The sequence below is a fragment of the Anas platyrhynchos genome, chromosome 1 (genome assembly GCF_047663525.1).
Source record: "Anas platyrhynchos isolate ZD024472 breed Pekin duck chromosome 1, IASCAAS_PekinDuck_T2T, whole genome shotgun sequence".
In the NCBI taxonomy this organism is placed as follows: domain Eukaryota; kingdom Metazoa; phylum Chordata; class Aves; order Anseriformes; family Anatidae; genus Anas; species Anas platyrhynchos.
Window position 1 is genome coordinate 88,165,476 of NC_092587.1, and position 20,838 is coordinate 88,186,313.

The 20,838-nt window shown below is 41.6% G+C and overlaps 3 protein-coding genes across 14 annotated transcripts in view; 2 read left to right on the top strand and 1 right to left on the bottom strand.

Moving 5' to 3' along the window:
- The first annotated feature begins 712 nt into the window (after nt 1-712).
- On the top strand, nt 713-15,578 carry CCDC181 (coiled-coil domain containing 181). Of its 6 annotated transcripts, XM_005025844.6 has the most exons (7): nt 713-852; nt 4,385-4,545; nt 5,092-6,066; nt 8,112-8,258; nt 8,902-9,056; nt 9,622-9,794; nt 15,155-15,578. In XM_005025844.6, exons 2-6 carry the CDS (start codon nt 4,408-4,410, stop codon nt 9,782-9,784), a joined length of 1,578 nt encoding a protein of 525 aa, XP_005025901.2. In that variant the 5' UTR covers nt 713-852; nt 4,385-4,407; the 3' UTR covers nt 9,785-9,794; nt 15,155-15,578. The 6 variants fall into 6 exon arrangements, with proteins under 6 accessions (XP_005025901.2, XP_021132222.2, XP_071900656.1 ...); XM_021276547.4 differs by lacking the exon at nt 15,155-15,578 and having other exon boundaries at nt 9,622-10,484; XM_072044555.1 differs by lacking the exons at nt 713-852; nt 15,155-15,578 and adding an exon at nt 948-971 and having other exon boundaries at nt 9,622-10,484.
- BLZF1 (basic leucine zipper nuclear factor 1) lies at nt 10,586-17,927 on the bottom strand. 3 transcript variants are annotated; one of them, XM_027449572.3, is made up of 7 exons: nt 17,826-17,927; nt 17,081-17,137; nt 15,615-16,054; nt 14,729-14,928; nt 13,622-13,750; nt 12,826-13,045; nt 10,586-12,009 (listed from the first exon to the last, which is right to left on the bottom strand). In XM_027449572.3, exons 2-7 carry the CDS (start codon nt 17,097-17,099, stop codon nt 11,824-11,826), a joined length of 1,194 nt encoding a protein of 397 aa, XP_027305373.1. In that variant the 5' UTR covers nt 17,100-17,137; nt 17,826-17,927; the 3' UTR covers nt 10,586-11,823. The 3 variants fall into 3 exon arrangements, with proteins under 3 accessions (XP_027305373.1, XP_027305376.1, XP_005025903.1); XM_027449575.3 differs by having other exon boundaries at nt 10,586-12,024; XM_005025846.6 differs by lacking the exon at nt 17,826-17,927 and adding an exon at nt 17,225-17,639.
- The window catches only part of NME7 (NME/NM23 family member 7), a 91,606-nt gene continuing 88,418 nt past the window's right edge, over nt 17,651-20,838 (top strand). For 3 of the 5 annotated variants that reach the window (XR_011812619.1, XM_027449570.3, XM_072044597.1), the window contains exons 1-2: nt 17,651-17,938; nt 19,510-19,572. Coding sequence is in view for 3 of the 5 variants with exons in the window: in XM_027449570.3 (XP_027305371.1) it covers nt 17,936-17,938; nt 19,510-19,572 (66 nt within the window). In the remaining 2 variants the exon portion in view is untranslated. The remainder of the gene's footprint in view (nt 17,939-19,509; nt 19,573-20,838) is intronic. The other 2 variants (XR_011812620.1, XM_072044599.1) reach the window with 1 other exon arrangement.

The window sequence follows — 20,838 nt, forward strand, 5'->3', positions numbered from 1 at the left end:
AGGACCTTTCTATTAACATCTACCCAATTATGAAATTGAGGCCCTAAGGAAGAAACACTATACATTACCTCTCCTGACATGCCACACTTGACTGGTTTAGAAAGCTGTCCATTCCTGTCTTGTGATTCTGGAAGAGATGGCTTGTACCTGCTAGTGCAGGCTATGCTGCAGGTGAAACTGCTCTCTGAATATCCACTGCCAGTTTGTAGCCAGCAAGCCTTCTGTAGGGCTGGGTGAAAAATAAAAAATGTGTGGTAGTTGGAGAGAATGGGTGTGTGCTAGGAGAAAATGCAGTCCTTGCTAGGAAAAAATGCAGTCCTTGCAAGTGTTTCTTTGAGAGCCTTATCCCTGAGGCAGGATGGATAGGATTGTCAGCATGTTAGGCTTCTGAATTTCATTCATCAGCTTCCTCTGGGTAAATACAGGAGTTAGCTGTAAAGGGATGCCAGCCTGAGCTTCTTGGCTGTGCAAGGGATTAAAATCTATGCTTGCATACAGCAAGAGGGTAATTAGTAGCTCAGATAGTATAGCGTTACGTTTTAAGGCAGATTCAAGCATTGAATGTCGCTGGTACTGGTGAAAGGTGTTGTGACAAGAATCCTGAAGCTGCTCTTGCCTGTGAGCAAAGCAGATCCACGTGAACCGTGGCAATCCCCCTTGCTCCTCCCATTGCATATAGTGAGAGCTGAGAAGAGACGCCTAGCTACTGCCACGGAGCTGAATCCCTGCCTTGGTGGTACAGCGCACGCTGCGGTTTGATAGAGACGAGATAAATACCACGCGCGGCCGGGGTGCCTCCCTGGGACACGGTGGCTGTTTCCCTGTTCCAGCTTGTGCCGGGTGCTGCTGGAGGTAAGTGTCAGAGCAGTCTGTGCATCCTGTGCCGGGCTTGCTGTGATGCTGGTCATCCTTGGCATGGCTTCTGGACTTTGGGATCCTTGTCAGCGGGAGAGGGTTGCTGTGTCCAAAAGGTAAGGCAGGGTGAGACCTGCTGGAGGGTGCTGTTCAGTGGGCAGCCCCCACTGTGGTGACCCTGGGCTAGCGCTGACCCCGAAAGCCTGCCAAGGCATTGCAGGGTTTTACTCTACTGTGCTGTGTCTCTCTGTGTCTCAAACAGCAGGCTGTTCTGGCAGAGCTTTCAGGGGAAGGGGAGGGCTCTGCACAGATGTGATTACATTTTCTGTTCTATCAGTGTCACTGTAACCAAGCACTTGGGAAGGAAATAGGGACTTTCCTTATGGAAAGGGACAGGGGACTGGCAGCTCTGTACCTTATTCCTAGTGACTCTTGATAGTGTCAGCTGCTTCCTACAAACCATATAAAAGGTGTTACGGTGCTTGTTTAACAGCTCTCTGAAGGTGTTATGCAGCCTTTCTCTGTTCCCTAAAGGTGGCATCTGATGTATTAGTGACACGGAAAAAAGCAACCAACGTGTTTGGGCCTGTCCCTGAAACACTGCATTGCTCAGCTATTGTTTTCATTGCATTTCTTCACAACTGTGTTGTGTAGCTCCCTTGCAGAAAGGAACACCTGAAAACCTAAACTTAATGACATATGGGTTCACAAACACAAGCATGCGATAGATTGATAGATTGATCCTAAAATACCATTTTTAAACGTCTTACATTCTTTAAATATCATTATTAAGGATTATAGCTTGATATTCCAGCAACTGAGTCTAATCCTTGTTTTAAAATCACACCGATGTGTAATTAGTGGAATAAAGCATCTCTTGTGAATGAAAGCGGTAGCACTGGCTTGTAAGATGAAAGATGGTCTTACGATAAAAGCAGAGCACAAAGAGAACCGGGAGGAATATCAAAGCTTTATTTTAGTCTGCTGTGAACTTGTCTAAGACACCTGTCTGTAAAATGCGGAAAATTGAAACTCTGGAGTGTCATCTTCATGTACGAGATACCTAAGTGACCCTGGGTTGCGGGTCAGTAGTTGACATTTTTCCAGGTGCAGCAGGAACCATGTATATCTCAGGTAAATACCAAGGAGCCCTTCCTACTTGCTGAAAACAATGTCAAAACCCATTTCTCTTCTTGCTGCATGTCATAGGACTAGAGGAAACCCCTGCACCAGAAGCCTTTGGAAACCTCCTGAAACCCACCTTGAGGCAGTTTAGCCCCCTGCTATGAGTGCAAGGGTAACTGTCCTCATAACCTTTACAGCTATTGATGCCCAGGCTAAATTTACTCCTGGCTGTTTTCTGCCTGGGTTTTATTTTATTTACATAGCCTTTGGGACACAGAACATGTTGTCCCTGAGGTGTTTGGCCTTCTGGTGTACTTGTAGATTGTCATTTTCAGCTCAGTTAATGATGTGTTTTTTTTTGTTGTTGTTTTTTTTGTTGTTGTTTTTTCGTTTGTTGTGTTTTCAAAACGGGGACCAGGCACTATGTGGGGGATGAGGTGATGGGCGCCATGTTGGGGTGAGGTGATGAGTGCCATGTTGGTGCTGCCAGCCAAGACACCTCCCTCCCCTCTGCCCACAGCCATCGTGCTGCTGCAGCCTTGTGGCAGCAGGCAGCCTGAGGGGGGCCATCCCCCTGGATGCCATGCTGGGAGGTACAGCACCATGCTGCACATGCCATGAAGGCGGGTGCCATTGCCAATCCAGCCAGCATGGAGGTTGTTTCAGTCAGTGCCTGCACCCACAACATGCAGCCCTGGTGCTGTGCCTGCTGGCTCCTCCAGCCCAGAAGGTTATTTATTTGGGGTTGTTTTTTTTTTATTTTATTATTATTATTTTTATTTATTTTTATTTATTTTTATTTATTTTTATTTATTTTTATTTTTATTTATTTTTATTTATTTTTATTTATTTTTATTTATTTTTATTTATTTTTATTTATATATATATTTTTTTTTTTTCCACTACGTTTCGAAGTTCAGTGAGAACGTTGTGCAATCTGAGAGTGACGTGATGCAGCAGGTCAAGCTCCCTGCAGGTGCAGCGCTATTTTTACTAACAAAAGCTCCGATTTTGACACCGGCAGCTCCCCCCTCTGACCCTGCTTCTCGCCAGCAGCGGGGGCCAGGAACCAAAAATAAATAAATATATAAATAAATAAATAACGCCATGGCGACGGGGCGGCGCCACACGGACTTTGGGCCTCGGGGGCCGCCGTCGGCGGGGAGCGGGGCCCGTGCTGCTGCCATGGCGACGGCGCCGGGCGGTGCGGAGCTGGGGGGGGGGGGCGGCTCATGGCGGCCGGGGCGGGCGGCGTCTTGGTGACACGGGGCTGGGGTGTGGAGGGGCTGCGGGGCTCTGCAGGAGCCAGGCACCGGGTACATTGCCCCTTCCGCCCTAAAAATTAAAAATAGGTGGCAGGTGTGCCTTGAGAGGACAAGGGGTGAGGGCTTTAAGCTCAGAGAGGGGAGATTTAGGTTCACTATTAGGAAGAAATTCTTGTCGTGAGGGTGGTGAGGCCCTGGCACAGGCTGCCCAGAGCAGCTGTGGGTGCCCCATCCCTGGAGGTGCTCAAGGCCAGGCTGGATGGGGCTTCGTTGTCATTTCTATTGACCAAAATGCAGTTCAAGCAAAAAGAGGAGCTTTTGTAAAGTTTGCATACAAACAAGTTTGCAATAAAAGTATCCAGCTTTACTATTATTCTCTTGTAGCTAAATCTTGACTAAATTTTGAGGTCTAAAAGAGCAATGCTTGTCAGCTGTGGTACATAGGGTTTTAAGAGTCAGAGCTGGTGTTTGTGTGAGTAAATACCTGAGAACTCAAAGATGCTCACCAGAATTTAAAACCTTGAAGGAATTTAATCAACAGCTTCTGGATGGAAGAGTTTTTACAAAACACTACAAAATGCTTACAGGTTGGGAAGTCCAGATGCGGCCCTTACTGTCTGGAAAGGCAGGAAGGATCAAACAGCAAGAGCTGTTCTGCTGTTCCAGGGCCATTTGGGGTCAGATCTAATTCTTACATCCCGTGTTGTGTTGCCATCTGCTATGCTGTGCTCGTGTAGTGGTGTACTGTAAATGATGCAGGTTTATCCTGTGAGAGAGAGACAACAGCAACTCCAGCAGACAGCAGTGGGTACAAAGAGAAAAGATTGTTTGCCAGATCCCATCCTTATAGTGGCTTACCCTCAGTTTTGTCATGAATTTGACTATAGCCAGATTGACTGGTTACTGAGTACATTTCATTTTGTTTTGACTTAGATCTTGCCCTGCTAGCCAGAGCTGGAAAGGCCAAAACCATTCATGTTCAAGGCCATTAATGCTCCTTAGTTCTGAGGTGCTGTGGCACTATCTGATGTGGTTGTGTTGATTCTGCTCCCAAGTTTGATGTGGGTGCCATGGGAGATACCAACATTCTGTGCTCGTGTGTCACTGGAGTTTTAAAACATTTTTTCCTTCTTTTGTAGTATTACTCTAAGGCATCACCAAAATGAGTGAAAATGATGACCAAGGTGATCCGGCAAATATGGGTGATATAACAGAAAGTGGAGAATATGAGGATGACTTTGAAAAAGACCTTGAATGGCTAATTAATGAAGAGGAAAAAGAAAACCTCAGTGAAATAGAGGTATTTGTTAAATTAATTACTAGTTTTCTTAGTTAGAAGGACGAAAGAGTAATATGAAAGCACAAAAATCAGTGTGGCTTGAGATGTGTAGGTACGTTTGCTGAATTTTGAGAAGGAATATTATTTGGAACTATAGTGAAAAATATTTCAATGAACTGATTAGTTTGCTTATAATTGTCTTAAAACAAAAAATTCAATGTTCATTGAAAATAATATGTTCAGTACAAAGTACTTCTGCTTTCAGTGCAGGCTCCTTCAAGTATTTGTGCAACACATTGTTCTCTTTTCATATTGTCGCTGATTGCTTTACTGCTCCAGCCATGGTTGGTTAAACTTTGTATAGATGTTAACATGGGGAAACTGTAGCAGAGATGTTGGCACCAAAAAAGGCTATTTGTTAAGACATTCTCTATCTGACAGCCTGTTTTAAAAAAAATAGTGTAGTTAGTACTGCTTTCCTCTCTTGCTGTTCCTTTTCTGTTTCCCTGATACTGTTCTTTGTTGGGAGAACAGTTTGAGATAAATAGTTTATTTTTGTTTTTTCAGAGTCCTGAAAGAAATGAAGGACATATCAAAGGAAAAAATGTTAAAGTTGTGGAGACCTTTGAGGAAGACAGTGAGGAAATGGAAGAAAATCCAGATCAGCTTTCAGAAGCTGGCATAGATGTGAAAGTGAAACCCCGCAATGAAGAAAGTTTGGTATCTGGGTCTGACATGAAACAGGGGGATCATCTGTCTGATACGGATAGTGAGTGCTCTATCCAGGAATCCAAGCTAGAAAACCAGCAGCAACTGGATGACGAAGAGGACGAAGAAATAAAGCGTTACATCTTGGAAAAGATTGAAGAAGCCAACAAGCAGCTGGAGAATCAAGCTCCTGTGGATGAGAATAGAGAACGGAAGTTAAAATTTAAGGATACGTTGGTGGATCTTGAAGTTCCTCCTCCAGAAGATGCTGAAGTTTGTAAAACAGACTTTGCAAGAGAAGATGATGTCTCAAATAGGCTATCTCGGTTGCATATTTCTAATGAAATGGGACAGGAAAGCTCATTGTTTTCACCACATGCTGGCAAGAATGAGGAGCAGAAGGATGGTAAAATCCTGGTAGAAAAAGATGGGAAGTTTGAACTTCTAAGTTTACGTGATATTGAAAGCCAGGGATTTTTGCCCCCAATAAGTGTTTCTTTCACTGATATTGAAACTCAACGTACATCTCCAAAATCATACCCTAGTTCTTCTGGTGCTGTCTCTCGAATGAAGGAAGTACCTCCCGTAAGACCAGGTGTACATTCTTTGTCTCCTGCTGGCGAAGAGTGTGTGTATTTCCCTAAGCCCCCATCTAACCCTAAGTATCGTCCAAACTCTGCTATCAATGCTGCAAGAGGTCTGGGAAAACGGAAGACTCCGACAAGAGCACAATCTGCAAATGTGCCCGTGAGAAGTTCCACTTACTGTCTTTCTCCCAGACAAAAAGAACTGCGAAAGCAGCTAGAACAAAGGAAGGAAAAAATGAGGAAAGAGGTAAAGATACAGAGGCAATGAGCAGATCACAGTGACCTTCACATTCCTTCATTGGGCACATTCCTACAACATGCAGATCACAGTGATCTTCACACAGGCCACATGTTCAGGGCATTTACTCAGTAATAATAATAGTAATTCTCTGGAGTTTGTACAGAATCTCTCAAAACTCCTTTCCTTTCCTTTTATTTTTTATTAAAAAATAAAACAAAAAGCAAACAAACAAAAAACAATACAAAGAGACACCAAAACCATGGAGTGGTATAGGACCATCCCTTGCTCACAGTAGAAATTAAGTATTTATTTAATACATCCTTTATAAATAAGCCTTTTTTTTTTTTCTTTATTGTACTTACAGCTTTTGCTTATTGACTCCCTGTAAATTCCATTACAGGTCCACTCTTTGCTGGAACATTGTACACAGTATCACATCTACATTGCAGTGTGGTCTGTGGAGAAAACTAGCATTAACCACAATAATGCAGGTGCACGTGTGGGTGCTGATGAAGTATATAATAGGCAATTATCAGATGGGAGAGTGTTTAGTCATAAAGTAAGGTTTTACACAGGAGGGTGGCTGTGAGATCTATGAACAAAGCAGTATGTGTGTTTGAAATGGAAGAAAGACTTCAAAATGGGCATGCCTTCTTGGTTACAGGTCAAGAATGAGTCCAGAGGAGAGCTGCGAAGATGATATTTAAGGTCCTTTCCAACCCAAACCATTCTGTGATAATAATGATCGCATCAGGAAGCTATTTATACGTATTCATTCAGGACAGGATAGGTGGTTTGGATTCTAACCAAACTGTTCACACTTCTCTAGGGTTCTAGTCAGGTGCTTTAAATGTAAGGTCATGGTCTGAATAAAAAGAACGTGTTTTTCTGTGCCGTGATGTTCTAAGCAAGCTGGAAATAGTTCTGGCCTGTTTTGTGTGAAAAGTTTGCTGATGGCAGTGATGAGGGGCATGAAACGTGGAGAATTACTGCTGTGCTATATTTGTACACACAAGTCTAGATCTCTTGACAGCATTCTTCGCACATTTAAAACAATTAGTGTGGTGGAGGCAACCTTCTGTTACTAGGCTAATGTAGTCTGCACTACTTCATTGGCTAATTCCTGAAGAAGGTAAGAATGTAGTATTGTATTTCTTCATCTGTGAAGGTGAGCTAACACTCGATTTCACAGGCACGAAACATTTCTTTACGTTATTTGAATGCATCTGCCTCATTTTGGTGCTTGGGTTGTTTTTTTTTAATTTTTTTTAATTTCAGTAGAGTGGAAATTGTAAGTTTGTAGGATGCTGTCTGCAAGTTGTGTGTGAGTGGGAGGAATATCATCTATTCGCAGGAAGAGTAGATTTTGGAAATGAATGGGGATTACAGCTTTTGTGTCAGAGAATTAAAACCTGACAAACTGTCCTCCTCAGTTTTCTGAAGCATTGTTTGAAACCATTTCTGCTATTTATAGATACTTGTAAGCTAAAATGTGATTAATAATTACAAGAAGTGTTTTCAGTTTTGTAAAAATCATTTTTTTAAACTTGAGAAAAGTGTTAAGCTATTAATAATTCTGTGAATAAATTCATTTCAACTTCATGTCCAAAAAAAATATCTCCATTAATATGGTAGTGCCAGCAGGCCGTGAGCAGTTAACTATCCTTTAGGGTTTAATGGTCTCTCAAGCCTGAGGGTTTCTTTAATATTTAAAATGCATCAATTAGCTCTGATTGGCTTCAAATCAGTTTAATTGGGCAGATGTCATTTTGTTATGGGCAGATGACCAGTAGCTACTGAAATGCCCATGAGTTGGGATGTATCACGGAAATGGAGGTAATCACAAAAAACAGGTAAATGCAACATGCGCTAATTTCTTCTTAAAACAGTACCAGCTTGCTGCAGTCTGAGTATTCCTGTTCCATCAGTATTTTTGTGTCAGATATAATTCAAATGGCTCATTTATTACCCACTTTGACAATGAAGCATTTGCAGATTAAGACTGTTATCTCAATGAGCAAGATTTTTATTCACTCTTAATCTCATACAAGGAAGAAGAAAGGAAAAAAGAACAAGAAGAACAGAAGAGAAAGGAGAATGAGATGGTATTTCGAGCCTGGTTACAGAAGAAGAAAGAACAAGTGCAAGAAGAAAAACGAATTCGTCGTGCAAAGGAGCTGGAAAACTTGAACAGCAAAGTAAGATCACCATGATGTGAGACTGGGAGTTATACTGCTTTGGTTAAATAGGAAAATGGATTATAAGCCCCTGTTCTTAGCGAAGTTTATGAACTTTCATAGTGATAGGAAATGTTTTTGTCATATTGTTTCAGTGAAGAGCTAGATTGACTTGCATGTTCAGGATGGTTCTGCCTGCCAGGCTGGCTTATGTCGTACAAGCTCCACGTGTGACCTTAATAGCTATAAAATCACAGGAGGTACAGCAATGCCCTTTTTTAGCAGGTGAATGACTTTACTGAGCCCAGCAGTGAACAAGCCAGAAAACCCTTTGAAGCATATTCATTACCATCAGAACTTGCTGGCCAGCAGTTAATGCATGTGATGTGACCAACCATGATGATTGAGATACTCTGAAGTTCCTCTGTCTTGCAGCAAGGGGCTTGAAAAACTAAATTTAGTATTTTTTTTTTTAAACATATTGCTTTGAATGCTTGTTCATTTGTGTATTCAATGACAGATTAGCATATGGTTGTTTGCCTATAAAATACATTTCCCTAATGTGGATGGAAATGCCAGTGGAGTTGAAAAATTATAATAAAATGATTAATATAAAGGTCATTTGATGATAAGCCTCATGTATATATGTCTTTTATTTAAATAGGACAGGAGTAGGAATCCAGAAGAAGCCTTCAAGTTATGGCTTAAAAAAAAGCACCAAGAACACATGAAGGAAAAACAGATAGAAATTTTGAGACGGCAGGCAGAGGGAATTGCCTTTTTCCCAAGAACAGAGGAATGCAACAGAGCTTTCAAAGAGTGAGTAGAAACATTCCCAGGGAATCCATTTTGAACTTTTTGTAGTGTATTAATTTAGGCTGTCATTTTATATTACATCTTGAATGCTGAAGTCTTTTTTTGAGCGAATATGCCCTCATTAGTTTATACTGTAGAAAAAACACATCAGTTCTTTGATGTTTGTTGCTGTGAAATTAGTTGTCACAGCCTGAGCTGAACTAGCGGATTGCTTCTGCTGAAAAAGAGAGATCCTTTTCCCCTAGTCCTTTTTGCCTGTTTTAAAGCAGTTGTGTGCCAATTTAGTCTATTAAACGGGCAGAAAGTTTATCTGGTAAAGTGATTTTTTTTTCTTGAGTCTGCAAGTTGAATCAGCTCAACAAAAGGGGGTAGGGAATGTGGATGCAGAACCAGGAGTGCTGGGATAGAAAAGTAGTACCTCTCGTGTTTGGGAATGATGGGCTTTTAGTTGGCCCTAACATCTTTATCCTGCAGCACCAGGTGACTCTAGTTACACGGGGTCCAGCCTCCTTTGAATGGACGACATAAAAATTTCAGTTACCTGTCAGTCCTGTTTCTCTCTCCACAGATGGCTAAAAAGGAAGAGAGAAGAAAAACGAGCAGAAGAACTGGCCGCTAAAGAGCGAGCGAGGCAGCTTAGATTAGAAGCCAGAAGAGCAAAACAGATGCAGAACATCCACTGCATTAGTTCAGAGCCTAAATCCTTTCGCTTCAGAGACCATTACAGTTGAAAATTTAGAGGTAACTACAGAGTTCTTGGGGGCAACCCTCTTAATTTTTATGTCTCTTTACAGCTACTGACTTTGTGGTGTTTTTAAAGCTTTCAAACGAGTTTAACAATTCTCTTCATTGACAATGGTTTTGCTATTTATTCGTAACGAATTTTGTTGAAAAGCCTGCTTTTATGTACAACTCAGGGATCTTCTTGGTTTGACCAAATCTAAATGAGAGCGAGATCTGTTTGCAAGGGTGGCAAATACATACTCCCCTTTCAAAGGCACTTTATTACTGAACTCCACCATGAATTCCCGGATGCAGGCTATATGTAAAATGGTGAATTTTTGCTGGATTAATATTGCTGTTTGCTGCTTGTGATGATGCCTGTACAACTTGTTGTGTTGTTGGAAAATGCTATTTCTTGAATCTTTGAGTTACTGCTTTCTACTGCTTTGTGGACCAGCTGTCCTGGCTAGGCCAGAGGACACATTTCAGAGGAAGTGGTGACTGACGGCTAACACGTATGTGAACTCGCATCGTTTTTTCAGAAACTTATTTCTTTGAGCCAGACCGATGCACACATTCAGTAGTTTTATACTCCATTAAATTAAAGATAATGTGAATTATGATCTTTACCACTACTAAGGAAGCTGGATTCCTTGTCTACATGTCCATGTTTGCTAAACTTATTGAAATAAACTATGTCACCCTTGATGCTGTGTACTCTTGATACAAGAGAATATGCTGAGGTGACTGATGAAATCAAAGGAATGCAGGGTCAAAGACACAGCTGTATTAAATCCAAAACTGTAACGTTAAAGTAAGCAAAGAAAGTTTATTGTAGTTTTCTTCATGCAACCCAAAGCATGGCCAGAAACAGTAGGAATTTGTAACTTATATACTCTGAGCATGGTATGAGATTTAAAGAAAAACTGGGGGAAGGCAGCCATTGTAGAAACCCTTTCTCCAAACTAGACAACTACATATGATAAATATGGGAGAGAAAACAAATCAAAATGTGTATTTGCATCCTCCTAACTTTCCTCTACATTTGCAACTTAAATTTGAATAGGCTTCTTTGGATTCAGCAGATCATCTGCTGGAGTATCTCTTTGAACCAACATCAAGAAAATAAAATCATAAGAGTAAAAAATACTTTTTTTTTTTTTTACTAGTACTTGTGCAAACTTAGTGCTTACCATCAGCCTCCTGCAACACCCAGGAAGACTTTGGGCAAGGACTGAGTTCTTAATGCTAGGTCAGGTTTCAGCACTGTGTACTAAAGGAGCTACATCAGACTTTCTTTGCTGAGGTTCAGCTACCTAACAGCTTGGCTCTGGAAGCTGAAATAGATAGAAAAGGCATCGTTTCATTACCGCCCTCCCTTCCCCCCGTTTTCTAGAATCCATTTAAAGCCAGGTCCTTTTTATATATTATAGATAGAGCTCATCCAAGCTCTTTTCCCCTTCTCCATATGAGGAGGGCAGCAATACTGCATATGCTCTTTCAGAGCTTACAGCTGTAAAGCCTCATTGCACACACTCCTTTATATTACTAAATTTAAAAGGCTGAACATAGACTTGAGGACAGCTCCTCACTTCGAATAATATTAAAAAAACACGGAGCTGACTGTATTCCATTGTCTTTTGATTTTTATATTATTATTTTACCATATAATACTTCATTTACTTTGGTATAGCTTATGCTTTTGTCTCCCTCTAACGAGAGATTCATTAAGATTTGTTAATGAGACTGTAAACCTCAACTAATCAAGGGGATCTCTATGTTCTACAACTTGGACCAGCATAACATTTTGGTCTTGCCTTTGTAGAAGGAAATAAGTAGCTTTTCAGACTGAAAAACAGTAGAAGTATTTCACAGGCTAAGGAAGTCCTGTCAGTCCCTGACTTCAAGTGGCAGAGAAGCAGAAAGTGCAGGATTTCCAATTTTAAATGCGCCCCTATGGAAAGAAACAGGAAAAAGGAAGCCTGCTGAACATCAACTAGTGTTAGTCTTCAGAAAGAGTGCATGTGCAGTTGCGTTTGCTGTGTTTTTAAAGGGCTATCAGCTCCCCTTGACAGTGATTGCAACAATTGAAAGTTATATCTTCGTATCTTGTGTAAGGATGAAACCTTCCAATATTCTTCTTTGTGGAAAGGAAGGAAGATGGAGAAGTCTCCGAAAAGGAAGCTTCTGCTGATGTTTCTGTACAGGCAGCTGGATCCAGTACACGTAAAACCTAAAGATGGAAAAGCTGAGAATGAAAATATATCTATTAAGGTTAATAAGACTTATCATTCTGTGACAGCTAGGAAGGATTTCTGCTCAAAAGCAGAGTTTTTCAGCTTTATTTCAAATTTAAAACTAAAAAATGGCCATCTATCCAGACTCTCAATATAAAAGCATTAAGTACTGTTTATGAATTAGTAATATCAATCAAAATTCAAGGTATGATTTTGAGAATAACAGAACTCTTGAGCTTAGTTGAGCAAAAATAAGTGAGGCCAATAAACATATATAAAAAAAAATAGGTACTGCGAGCCTTCTGCTGCTAAATTTCAACTACTTCCAGACTAGACTGTTAGTCTAGTTTGTTATTTAAATATCAAGCTTTTTTGTAGTGGAACCCTATCTTGGAAGAGATACAGCTTCTCTCTGTGTTTCCTCCCACCTTCAACAATACTATTTTTAGGGCAACAGAAGCTACTCCTGAAGTATTATGATTTATTCCTACCTGAGTCAGGTCTCTTCTCCCTATCATTTTTTAAACTTAAGTATTTTCAGTTGGCTTTCTCCTGACACACTAAGTCTAAACAAATTTTGACACAATCATTTGTGGTGCTATGTACATTAAAAGAAAACAGTACGTATTATGTTCTGCTTATTCTTCCAGATTTGTTTTTTAAATATCAAACAAAAAGCTCAATTCAGCATGTTTCCCTTGGGTGTAGCTTTTAAATAAGATATTAAGTAGTTTCCAGAAAGAAAAGTCTTGCTTTATGGCAACACAACCCAGTGCTGTGATGACAGATGGAGATATGTGAAGGGTTCTTACCCTTTCAGCCATTTTCTCAGCAGGGGTATTGCAAAACTCCACAGCTGTTGAAGTCTTTTTTGGACTGCTAGTTCCAACATTTCCAAGAAGATGTGAGCTTACAGCTTTGGCTAGCTTACAGTTCACAGTTGCTAGCTCTGTTGTAGTGTATGGTTGGGCACTGGGGTAGTATGTCTGCTGTCTCCCCCACTGAAGAGAAACCATCAGCTCCTCCAGCAGCCTGCACAGAAAGGAGAAAATTTGTGTTTGTTTGTTTGTTTTTTAAAAAATGCATACTGTCAGCAAACAGCACTCTTCAGAGGAATCGTCTCTTCCCAAAACTTACTGCACAAGTCAAGATGTCCACCAAAGAAGGTTTAGTATTTAAACAAGGAAGCAAAGAGGCTATTCTCAACGGCCATGCATCACCAATACAGAATTTTAATACCAGTGAAACTTATTTGATATCTGTCTGGATAAGCATTAAGAAGTCAATACAGGTAGAAGAATCTGTATGCTTTGGAAGGAGATAGAGGAGACTTGAAGTCAAGGCAGTAAGCGATTAAATGTAGGTCAGTATCTGAGAGGTATCAGTTCCCTGGTATACTCGCACCTCCAGGGAATGCTGGAGTAAGAATTAATGCTACTTTGGCTATTTCAGTTCCAAGATTGAAAAGCAACTATACTATCCATCAGCATGTTGTTGTTGTTAAATATCACAGGAACAGAGGAAATCTATTTGATTCTTCTCCAGCCCATAATAAACTGAGAGAAATGAAAGCTTGCAGAGAGGTAATCTGGATTAGAAAAATCATACTTTTGTGTCTCAATCATTTCTTGACGGAACTGATCACGTTCATTCAACAGATCCTGGATTGCGCTCTGTGCATCCCGCGTTTGACGCTGAAGAATTGCTCTGGTATTGGTTAGCTCATCGGCCATAACCCTGCAGAAGAAATTTCCGATCAGTAACTTAAGTGAGCAGTTTCAAAGTCACCTTAACTCTACGACAGACAGTATTTAATCAGCTCAAACTAAGGATTAAGCTGCTGTTCCTCTCCCTTCCCTTCAGGGCCTGTATCAACATAATTACTAAGGACATGTAAGATGGCTACGGCTACTTACCATTCACTCTATGACAAAACTGCTAAATACCAGCAACTTAAATGGAGGAGACTATCCTATTACTGTCTCTTTGAAGCAGTAAGGCTTTTCCACAATATGCATTAAACATCACTAATTAAAATTTAGCGTGTTATACATGGCTACAGTAGAAGATTAAAATCATATGATGCTATTTGCCGATCTGGAAAATCAACTACTCCTAGCAAGTTAAAAGTCTAATCCATTGTCGAAGGAGATTTTGACATTCAGACCAGCTTAAGATTTGCTCCTGACTCTTGCTACCCATTAGCATATGGTTAGAGAAGTATCAGTAGGGTTCTTAGTAACATGAGTATTTAAAGAAGAGATCTTCCTCCTTTTCCATTTTCTGCTGTTCCCAGTAGATCCCTGAATCGCTATAAGAAAAGTTTATCAAATCAACTTCTCCACAAATTGATTTTATGGGGATTATTTGGGGAAAAAAAAAAAAAAAAGAAAAAAAAGATGAGTCAAGACAGATGTCCTGGAAGACATTTTTAAACCCTATACTGGACATGTCTTACTACATTGACAAGAAGTGGAGTTAAGATTTTAGGAGTATTAGGACCCACTCTACTACCTCTGAAAGGCCTAATTATTTAGATTAACAAGGAGTTTACTTTCTTTATATCTTTGAAGAGACTGGAACTTCATAGTAAGTGTCTTATAGCTGTTGCAGCTCCACATATATAAATAAGAACACCCCCAGGCGTTGCAGTGGGTGTGTGAATTAAAAGGCTAAAGCAAAATGCTGCTGTAACAGTTCTGTGAGAAGGAATACCTGCTCGCTAGGAATTTGCTTCGCCACACGTCGCACTGTATAGACATGCGCTCCAGTTGTTCAGACAACTGAGACATATTCCGGCCCAAGACTTCGTTTTCTAGGATAAGCTGATTTTTCTCACGAGCCATCCGTTCAAAGTGATACTGCAGGTCATCCCCAACAGAAGCAACAAGCAATTTCTTCAGCTCCCGATTCACCTAAAAGTAGACCAAACTATCTTACTATTACCAATAGAGGTTGAAACACCTTCTGCTTTCTGAATGCAGCACAACTTACTGCAAATACCAAACAGTAAGTTGCCTTCCTCCTTCCAGCATGGGATCTACCCAAAGCAGAGTATATTAAGCCTCACAATACACTTCAGTAAGCCATACATTTTTAAGACTAATACACGTTAACATTTTCTTGCTTAAATTTTAACAGTGTTCAAAGAGGAAGAATGAAAATCTGCTACAAGAAACAAAGAAAGTTTCAGCAGCGTTCAAGTCCTGACTCAGTTAAGATAGCAAAGGAGGAGACAAGACATCCATTTATTACTTTTGAAAGTTACAATCCCCCTTTCTACGGTAACATTTTTTTACTTAGCAGTTGGGTTGAGGAGCAAAGACTTTTCTCATGAAAGATATATTTCCCTGCAGCTCTCTAGTGTGTTTCTCTCAGCTTTGCACCTTTGGTATTTTTATCTGCTGACAGAGAAGCAGCACTGGAGTACTCAGTTGCACTTTTACTCTGTATCTTAGCTGATAAGTTCAAAAGGAAAACTTTTTGTTTCAAGGCTACAGTGTCACAGCAGTTAGCTTTGATTTTATTCACAAACTGCCTAAATAAACCAGAGCTGCTCATCTGTGTGTGAGGAAAAAAACACAAACCTTTCATTTCTTACCTCTGTCTGTATACGAAGCTGATTAGAGAGACCTTCTTTATCCTGTAACAACCGCTTTTCTGAATTCTTTAGCTTTTCAAGTGCATTTTTCAACTCTGTCTGTTCTTTCTTGGGATCTACAGTGCCATCCGACTGATGGAACGGATCTCCTTTATGTCCCACTGATTTAGCTACTTTAGCATTTTTAGTTGGAACAACATGGGTGATAGCTGCTTTGGGGACTAGTATACGAATAGCTTCAATCTCTACTGATTTATCAGCGTGTATTTTCCCTAGCTGGAGAACTCCGGGACTCAGCGAAGAGACCGTCTTTTTCTGTGGGCTGTGGTGAATGACATGGTTTGTAGTGTTGGCTCCAGTGCTTGCTTCCACTGATTCAGCCGTCTGCTCTGTTTCCATGCCATCTCCAGGTCCTCGGATGGGTGACGAGGCATAGTCAACTAAAATTCAGAAAGAGTGGAAGAAGTTTACCACCTTTCATTTTGTTATGGTTTCATTGCAACTCTTCCCTTTATTTACTCTAAAGGTGGAGATTTTCTTTTTACACTGCACGTGTAAAACAGTCCTTTACAGCACAAGTTAGGATCTAGAAAGTCATTACTTAAGTGTGTATTGCTCATTAAGACAAAATCATTGATCTGAATTGTGTTAATTCTGGGCTGCCATACAAGATTGGGTAGATGCAGACATGAGAAAGAACTAGTAAGGAAGAAAAATCGTGACAATATTACCTATAGGCTGACAGCAAACTTCACATTTTGGGAGCTTGATAGAATGAGAGCAGGCCTATTTTAAAAGCAACAATAAAAAGCAGCTACTAGCTACATAGCTCCTAATGCCATAAGAAGTTTAAGAGGTTTAAGGTACTATCTGCTGTACGTTTTAATTGTGAATGAGTCAGTTTCACTTCATTTCTAATCAATGGCCCCCAGTACTCCCAGCGAGGCTGCAATCTGGTCTAGATTCCCACGTAAACATAACAGTCACTGACATTCATTTTACTGAAGTTCACCAAGTTTTCAGTTGAGTTAAACATTAAAGTTTCCTCACAATGTGTAAAGGCAGGAAAGTGTCTTACAACACAGCTACACATGCTGCTGTTCTTTCTCAAACTGTGGGTGGTAACACGTGTCTGCATCCTCTATCCAAAATTTCAAAAATACCACAGTGGTGCCATTACATTGCCCAATTTTCAAGTTGGTTGAATCAGTACCACCAGGTTGTAAAGACCACAGTAGGACTGACAGACAAGCGTAAAAACAAGTGACAGATCTGGTTTTCCATACAAAACTAGATTACGAAAACCCTTTGTATTAACTGCCCCATCCAGGCAGCTCTTTGTTTTTCACTGCAGCAACGAGGCCACACAACTCTTTCCTAACAGCTAAATAAAGGGAATAAGCCTTCAGAATTCAGGTTACAGTACTTGTAACCCAGTCTGCTCAGGTATCACGTGAACCACCTACCTTTTTCTAGGGATGTCATTTTCTCTTTAGCACTCAGTTCTTCTTAACTACATGAATCTGAGGAGAGGAAAAGAAGGAATAAAAAAATCTTTAGCGAGATAGCACTGATGGTTAATGTTGGGTTACCCTATTTTCTAGTACAACCTTGAAAGTTCAGTTCAGGCACGCTGATAATGCTCTTTGCCGTGAGCTGGAAGTTGTAAGTAATTTATAAGGGAAAAAAAAAATAAAAATAAGCAAGCAGAAAAAAAACCAAAAACCTCCAGGACCTAGAAGAGCTAAAAGGCCACGCAGCTTCCAGCATGTGCTTCTTCTTTCACTGAACTTGACCTCCCAGCTCTTGCTGCTCGACCTCCACCCCTCAAACCCCTGTGACAGTACCACGGCCCCGCAGCACAGCCTGAGGGGCACGCACAGACAGCCTGAAATCACCAGGGAAAAAAGCCACATCCGCGCTGGGCTCGGGGCAGGCCCCTGCCAGCTTCCCAGGCCCCGGGATGGCGTTGGAAGGGATAAAAAAAGGTAAAGAAACACAGAAAATGAAGGAAAACGAGAAAGCAGAAGCACAGCCTCTCCTCCCCTCCCCTCCCGGGGCTCCCTCAGCCCCCGCCCCACCGCCCCCAGCTAAGCCAGGGCACGAAGCCGTCACGGCGAGACGGTGACGGGCCCGGGTCCCGATCCGAATCCAGATTCGAATTCGAATTCGAACCCGACCCCAACGGCCGCCCCCCCCCGCAGCCGTTACCCTCAGCGGCAGCCCCGCGCCCGGCTCCGGCAGCGCCCGCCTCAGCTTCCGCTTCCGGCCTTGGGGCAGGGCCGCGGTTGCTAGGGAACGGCGCGGGCAGGCGCAGCGCCATGGTGAGCGCCCGGTGGGGATGGGATTGGGATGGGATTGGGATTAGGACTGGGATTAGGACTGGGATTGGGGTTAGAGGACGCAGCGGAAGGCCGGCAGCGGGTTTTAGGCGGAACCACGTCTCACCGCCGGGCGTTGCGGTTCCTCAGGCGGGCGGTGGGGCTGTAGGATCGCGGTGGGTGCGGCTGGAGGGACCCCAAAGGCCTCACCCCAGCCCCGGCTGTGGCAGGGGCACCCCCCGCCAGACCGGGCTGCCCAGAGCCCCGTCCGGCCCTCACGCAGCTGGGGGCTGTCCCTGCTGCTCCAGCACCCGCGCTCGGCATCAGCGCCTGCTGCTTCATCAGGGGCACCCCAGCTCGCTTCCACACACAGGGCTTGTGCTGAATCCAGGCTAAATTACACAAAAAGGCCCTTTTTGTATTTACCCGTGTCAGCAGAAGTCCCGCTTTCTGAGTTTACTTGAATGCCACCTAGGTACAGAGTGCGTGTCACAGCTGCTTCATGTTAAATGTGATGTGTTTCTAACCTTCCTTTGCAGCTGAGGTGACACCAGTTAACCGATCCATTAAAGTGGTGTTGAATCCTACAGCTACCTCGAACAATACTTTCCATGATGATTTGGTTTAACTTGTTTTGAAAAGCCTTCGGGGACAGGGACTTCATGGTGTCCTGACATAGCTCCATTACTTAATGATTTTTATAGTTTCTGTTTATATTTTTTCCCTTATACATTCCTTATTGCAGCTGATGCCAGTGGTTACTAGTTGTATACATGGCAGGCATAAAGATAACCCATTTTTGTCTGTTACATGCAAAAGAACTTGAAGATTATTACTTCACTATTCTGTCTTTTCACGTTACTCTACACTAAACAGACTTTGTTCTCTTAGTATTTTCCTATTGATCACGTGTTTAAACTTGGGATTTTTTCTACTGTCCACAACTTTCTCTAAATGTGGTGCTTAATCTTCTCAATGTGCTCATCCTCTGTTTCATTGTCAGTGTAACACTGAAATAAAATATGAAATAAAACTAGATGTGGGACAGGCCATTTCGGGACTCCACCTAAATCATCTCCCAGTTTGTAAGTGAAGTATTCCTAATTGCTTTTGCATCCAGCAGTCAGAACTGCTCTTTAATTCAGGTTGTGATTTCCTACTCTGCTTGTCAGAATGTGGGATGTCTTGGATTAAAAGTCCTATCAAAGCCAAGTGTGTCACATCAGTGACTTCTTTACTCAATTAGGTCAGTTACTGTCCAACTAGAAAGTGGATATGATAGAATTTGTTGTTGACACGTTAATGTTTTCTGCTTTTTATTATCATATTGTCTTAGATGCTCAACAACTGTGTGTTTAATAACTCATTCCGTTATCTTCCAAAGGCAGCAGTGAGGCAGCTGTCCCAGCCTCATCCTCCTGCAGGGCCTGGTGGCCTTTCTCTAGGTGTGCTCAGAAATAAGAGTGTTTTGGGGTTTCTTTGGCTGGTCCTGGTGGTACATCAAGGACCATTTTGCATGCTAACATGGGTATGTCTAACTTCTTCAAGCTGTTCTTTCTCTCCCTGTTTGGCAGCTCTGTCCCCTGACTAAAACCAAATGTGTTACTTCTTTGGTTGTAAGCTGCTTAATTGCTTTGGTAAGTGCTGAAGTAAGAAGTGTGTTTCAATTTCCTCTGCATTATATTATTGTCTGTTCTCTTTCCCTGTAGTGTAATGGGCTGCTCTTTTGATTTTCTCTGACATCTCATGTGTTATAGAACACAGTTTGTTTCTTTCATACCTGCAAAGCAGCCAGCTTTCCCACTCGAGTATTCTTTCTCTTACCAGTTTCCTAAAATACAGTAAGAACACTGTGGTACCTGGAAGATGGTGGGAAAACAGATGTTACAGGAACATGTGCCACCTGATTAGGTAGGCACACGGCATCCTGAGAAAGAGATAAGTTACCAAACTTTTGGACACGGTGACTTTATACACCTGATCCATCTCAAACATTTTCAGAACATCTTTTCTTAGACACCATGAATTAAAAAATGAACAACTCCTTCCAATTAATTCAAATGTTGTTCTACAAGCCAGGTTTTAACCTTAGGAACCTAATTATGTTCTGAAAGCAAGGACTATTCTAGTAGAAAGCTTGGTAGACCCAGAGTACTGTGTTACTTACAGTCAGTAGAATAAGTTATGAATTATGATTGCATTAGTTGTAACATGTATATCTACTCAGAAAAAAAAAAAAAAAAGTTGAAAGTCATATAATGGGCACAGAAAGAAAAGTATAGTAACTTTTATTTGTTTCAGGTCAGCGTACTAGTGTTAGACCTTACACTTGGCTTGCACAGAGCCAGTGCACCGGAGACTTGTTTGGGTGCGTTGTAAAACCAGGCACATAACTGGAGGGGAAGCTAAGGTAAAAGAGAAATGTTTTGAAACATCGTGCAGTTGTCTGCTAGCTGTTGGAAAGCAGTTTTCGTTGACATCAGTTGACAGGATTTCAAATCAGTTCTAATGCATCTTGAGTGTGCATGTGTGACATATGGCTGCTGTGGACTGGTGGCAGTAAATGCCCTGAGAGAATCTCACTTGTTTCCCTCTCCAGAGGTGGTGTTTCACCTGGCTGCTGGAAGCAGTTAGTCTTTTAGGGTGCCTTGGATGTAATCACATGCAGAGACATACTGGAACATCATCTTGAAAATGTTAGTTTCTTTTTATTAATGAGTTTGTTGCACTCTGACACCTGAAAGAGTTCCAGATGTAGAAATCCACCATTTGCCAGAGAAGAATGGCCTCTACGTGCAAGCAATGATCATACAGGTACAGAGCCTTATTGCACTTAGGCTGTCTGGAGGTGCAGTTACATGCTTTTGTTTCCCTCTGTTCTTTAAAACCATTATTCTTGCCCC

Excerpts from the sequence above, each read along its gene's own strand:
- CCDC181 (XM_005025844.6), top strand. The coding sequence starts at position 4,408 with ATGAGTGAAAATGATGACCAAGGTGATCCGGCAAATATGGGTGATATA. Across the intron at positions 4,546-5,091 it reads AAAACCTCAGTGAAATAGAG|AGTCCTGAAAGAAATGAAGG; the intron begins GTATTTGTTAAA and ends TTGTTTTTTCAG. Across the intron at positions 8,259-8,901 it reads TGGAAAACTTGAACAGCAAA|GACAGGAGTAGGAATCCAGA; the intron begins GTAAGATCACCA and ends TTATTTAAATAG.
- BLZF1 (XM_027449572.3), bottom strand. Across the intron at positions 14,929-15,614 it reads AGCTTCGTATACAGACAGAG|GTGAATCGGGAGCTGAAGAA; the intron begins GTAAGAAATGAA and ends GTCTACTTTTAG. Across the intron at positions 12,010-12,825 it reads CTGAGAAAATGGCTGAAAGG|GTTTTACGTGTACTGGATCC; the intron begins GTAAGAACCCTT and ends TTCCATCTTTAG.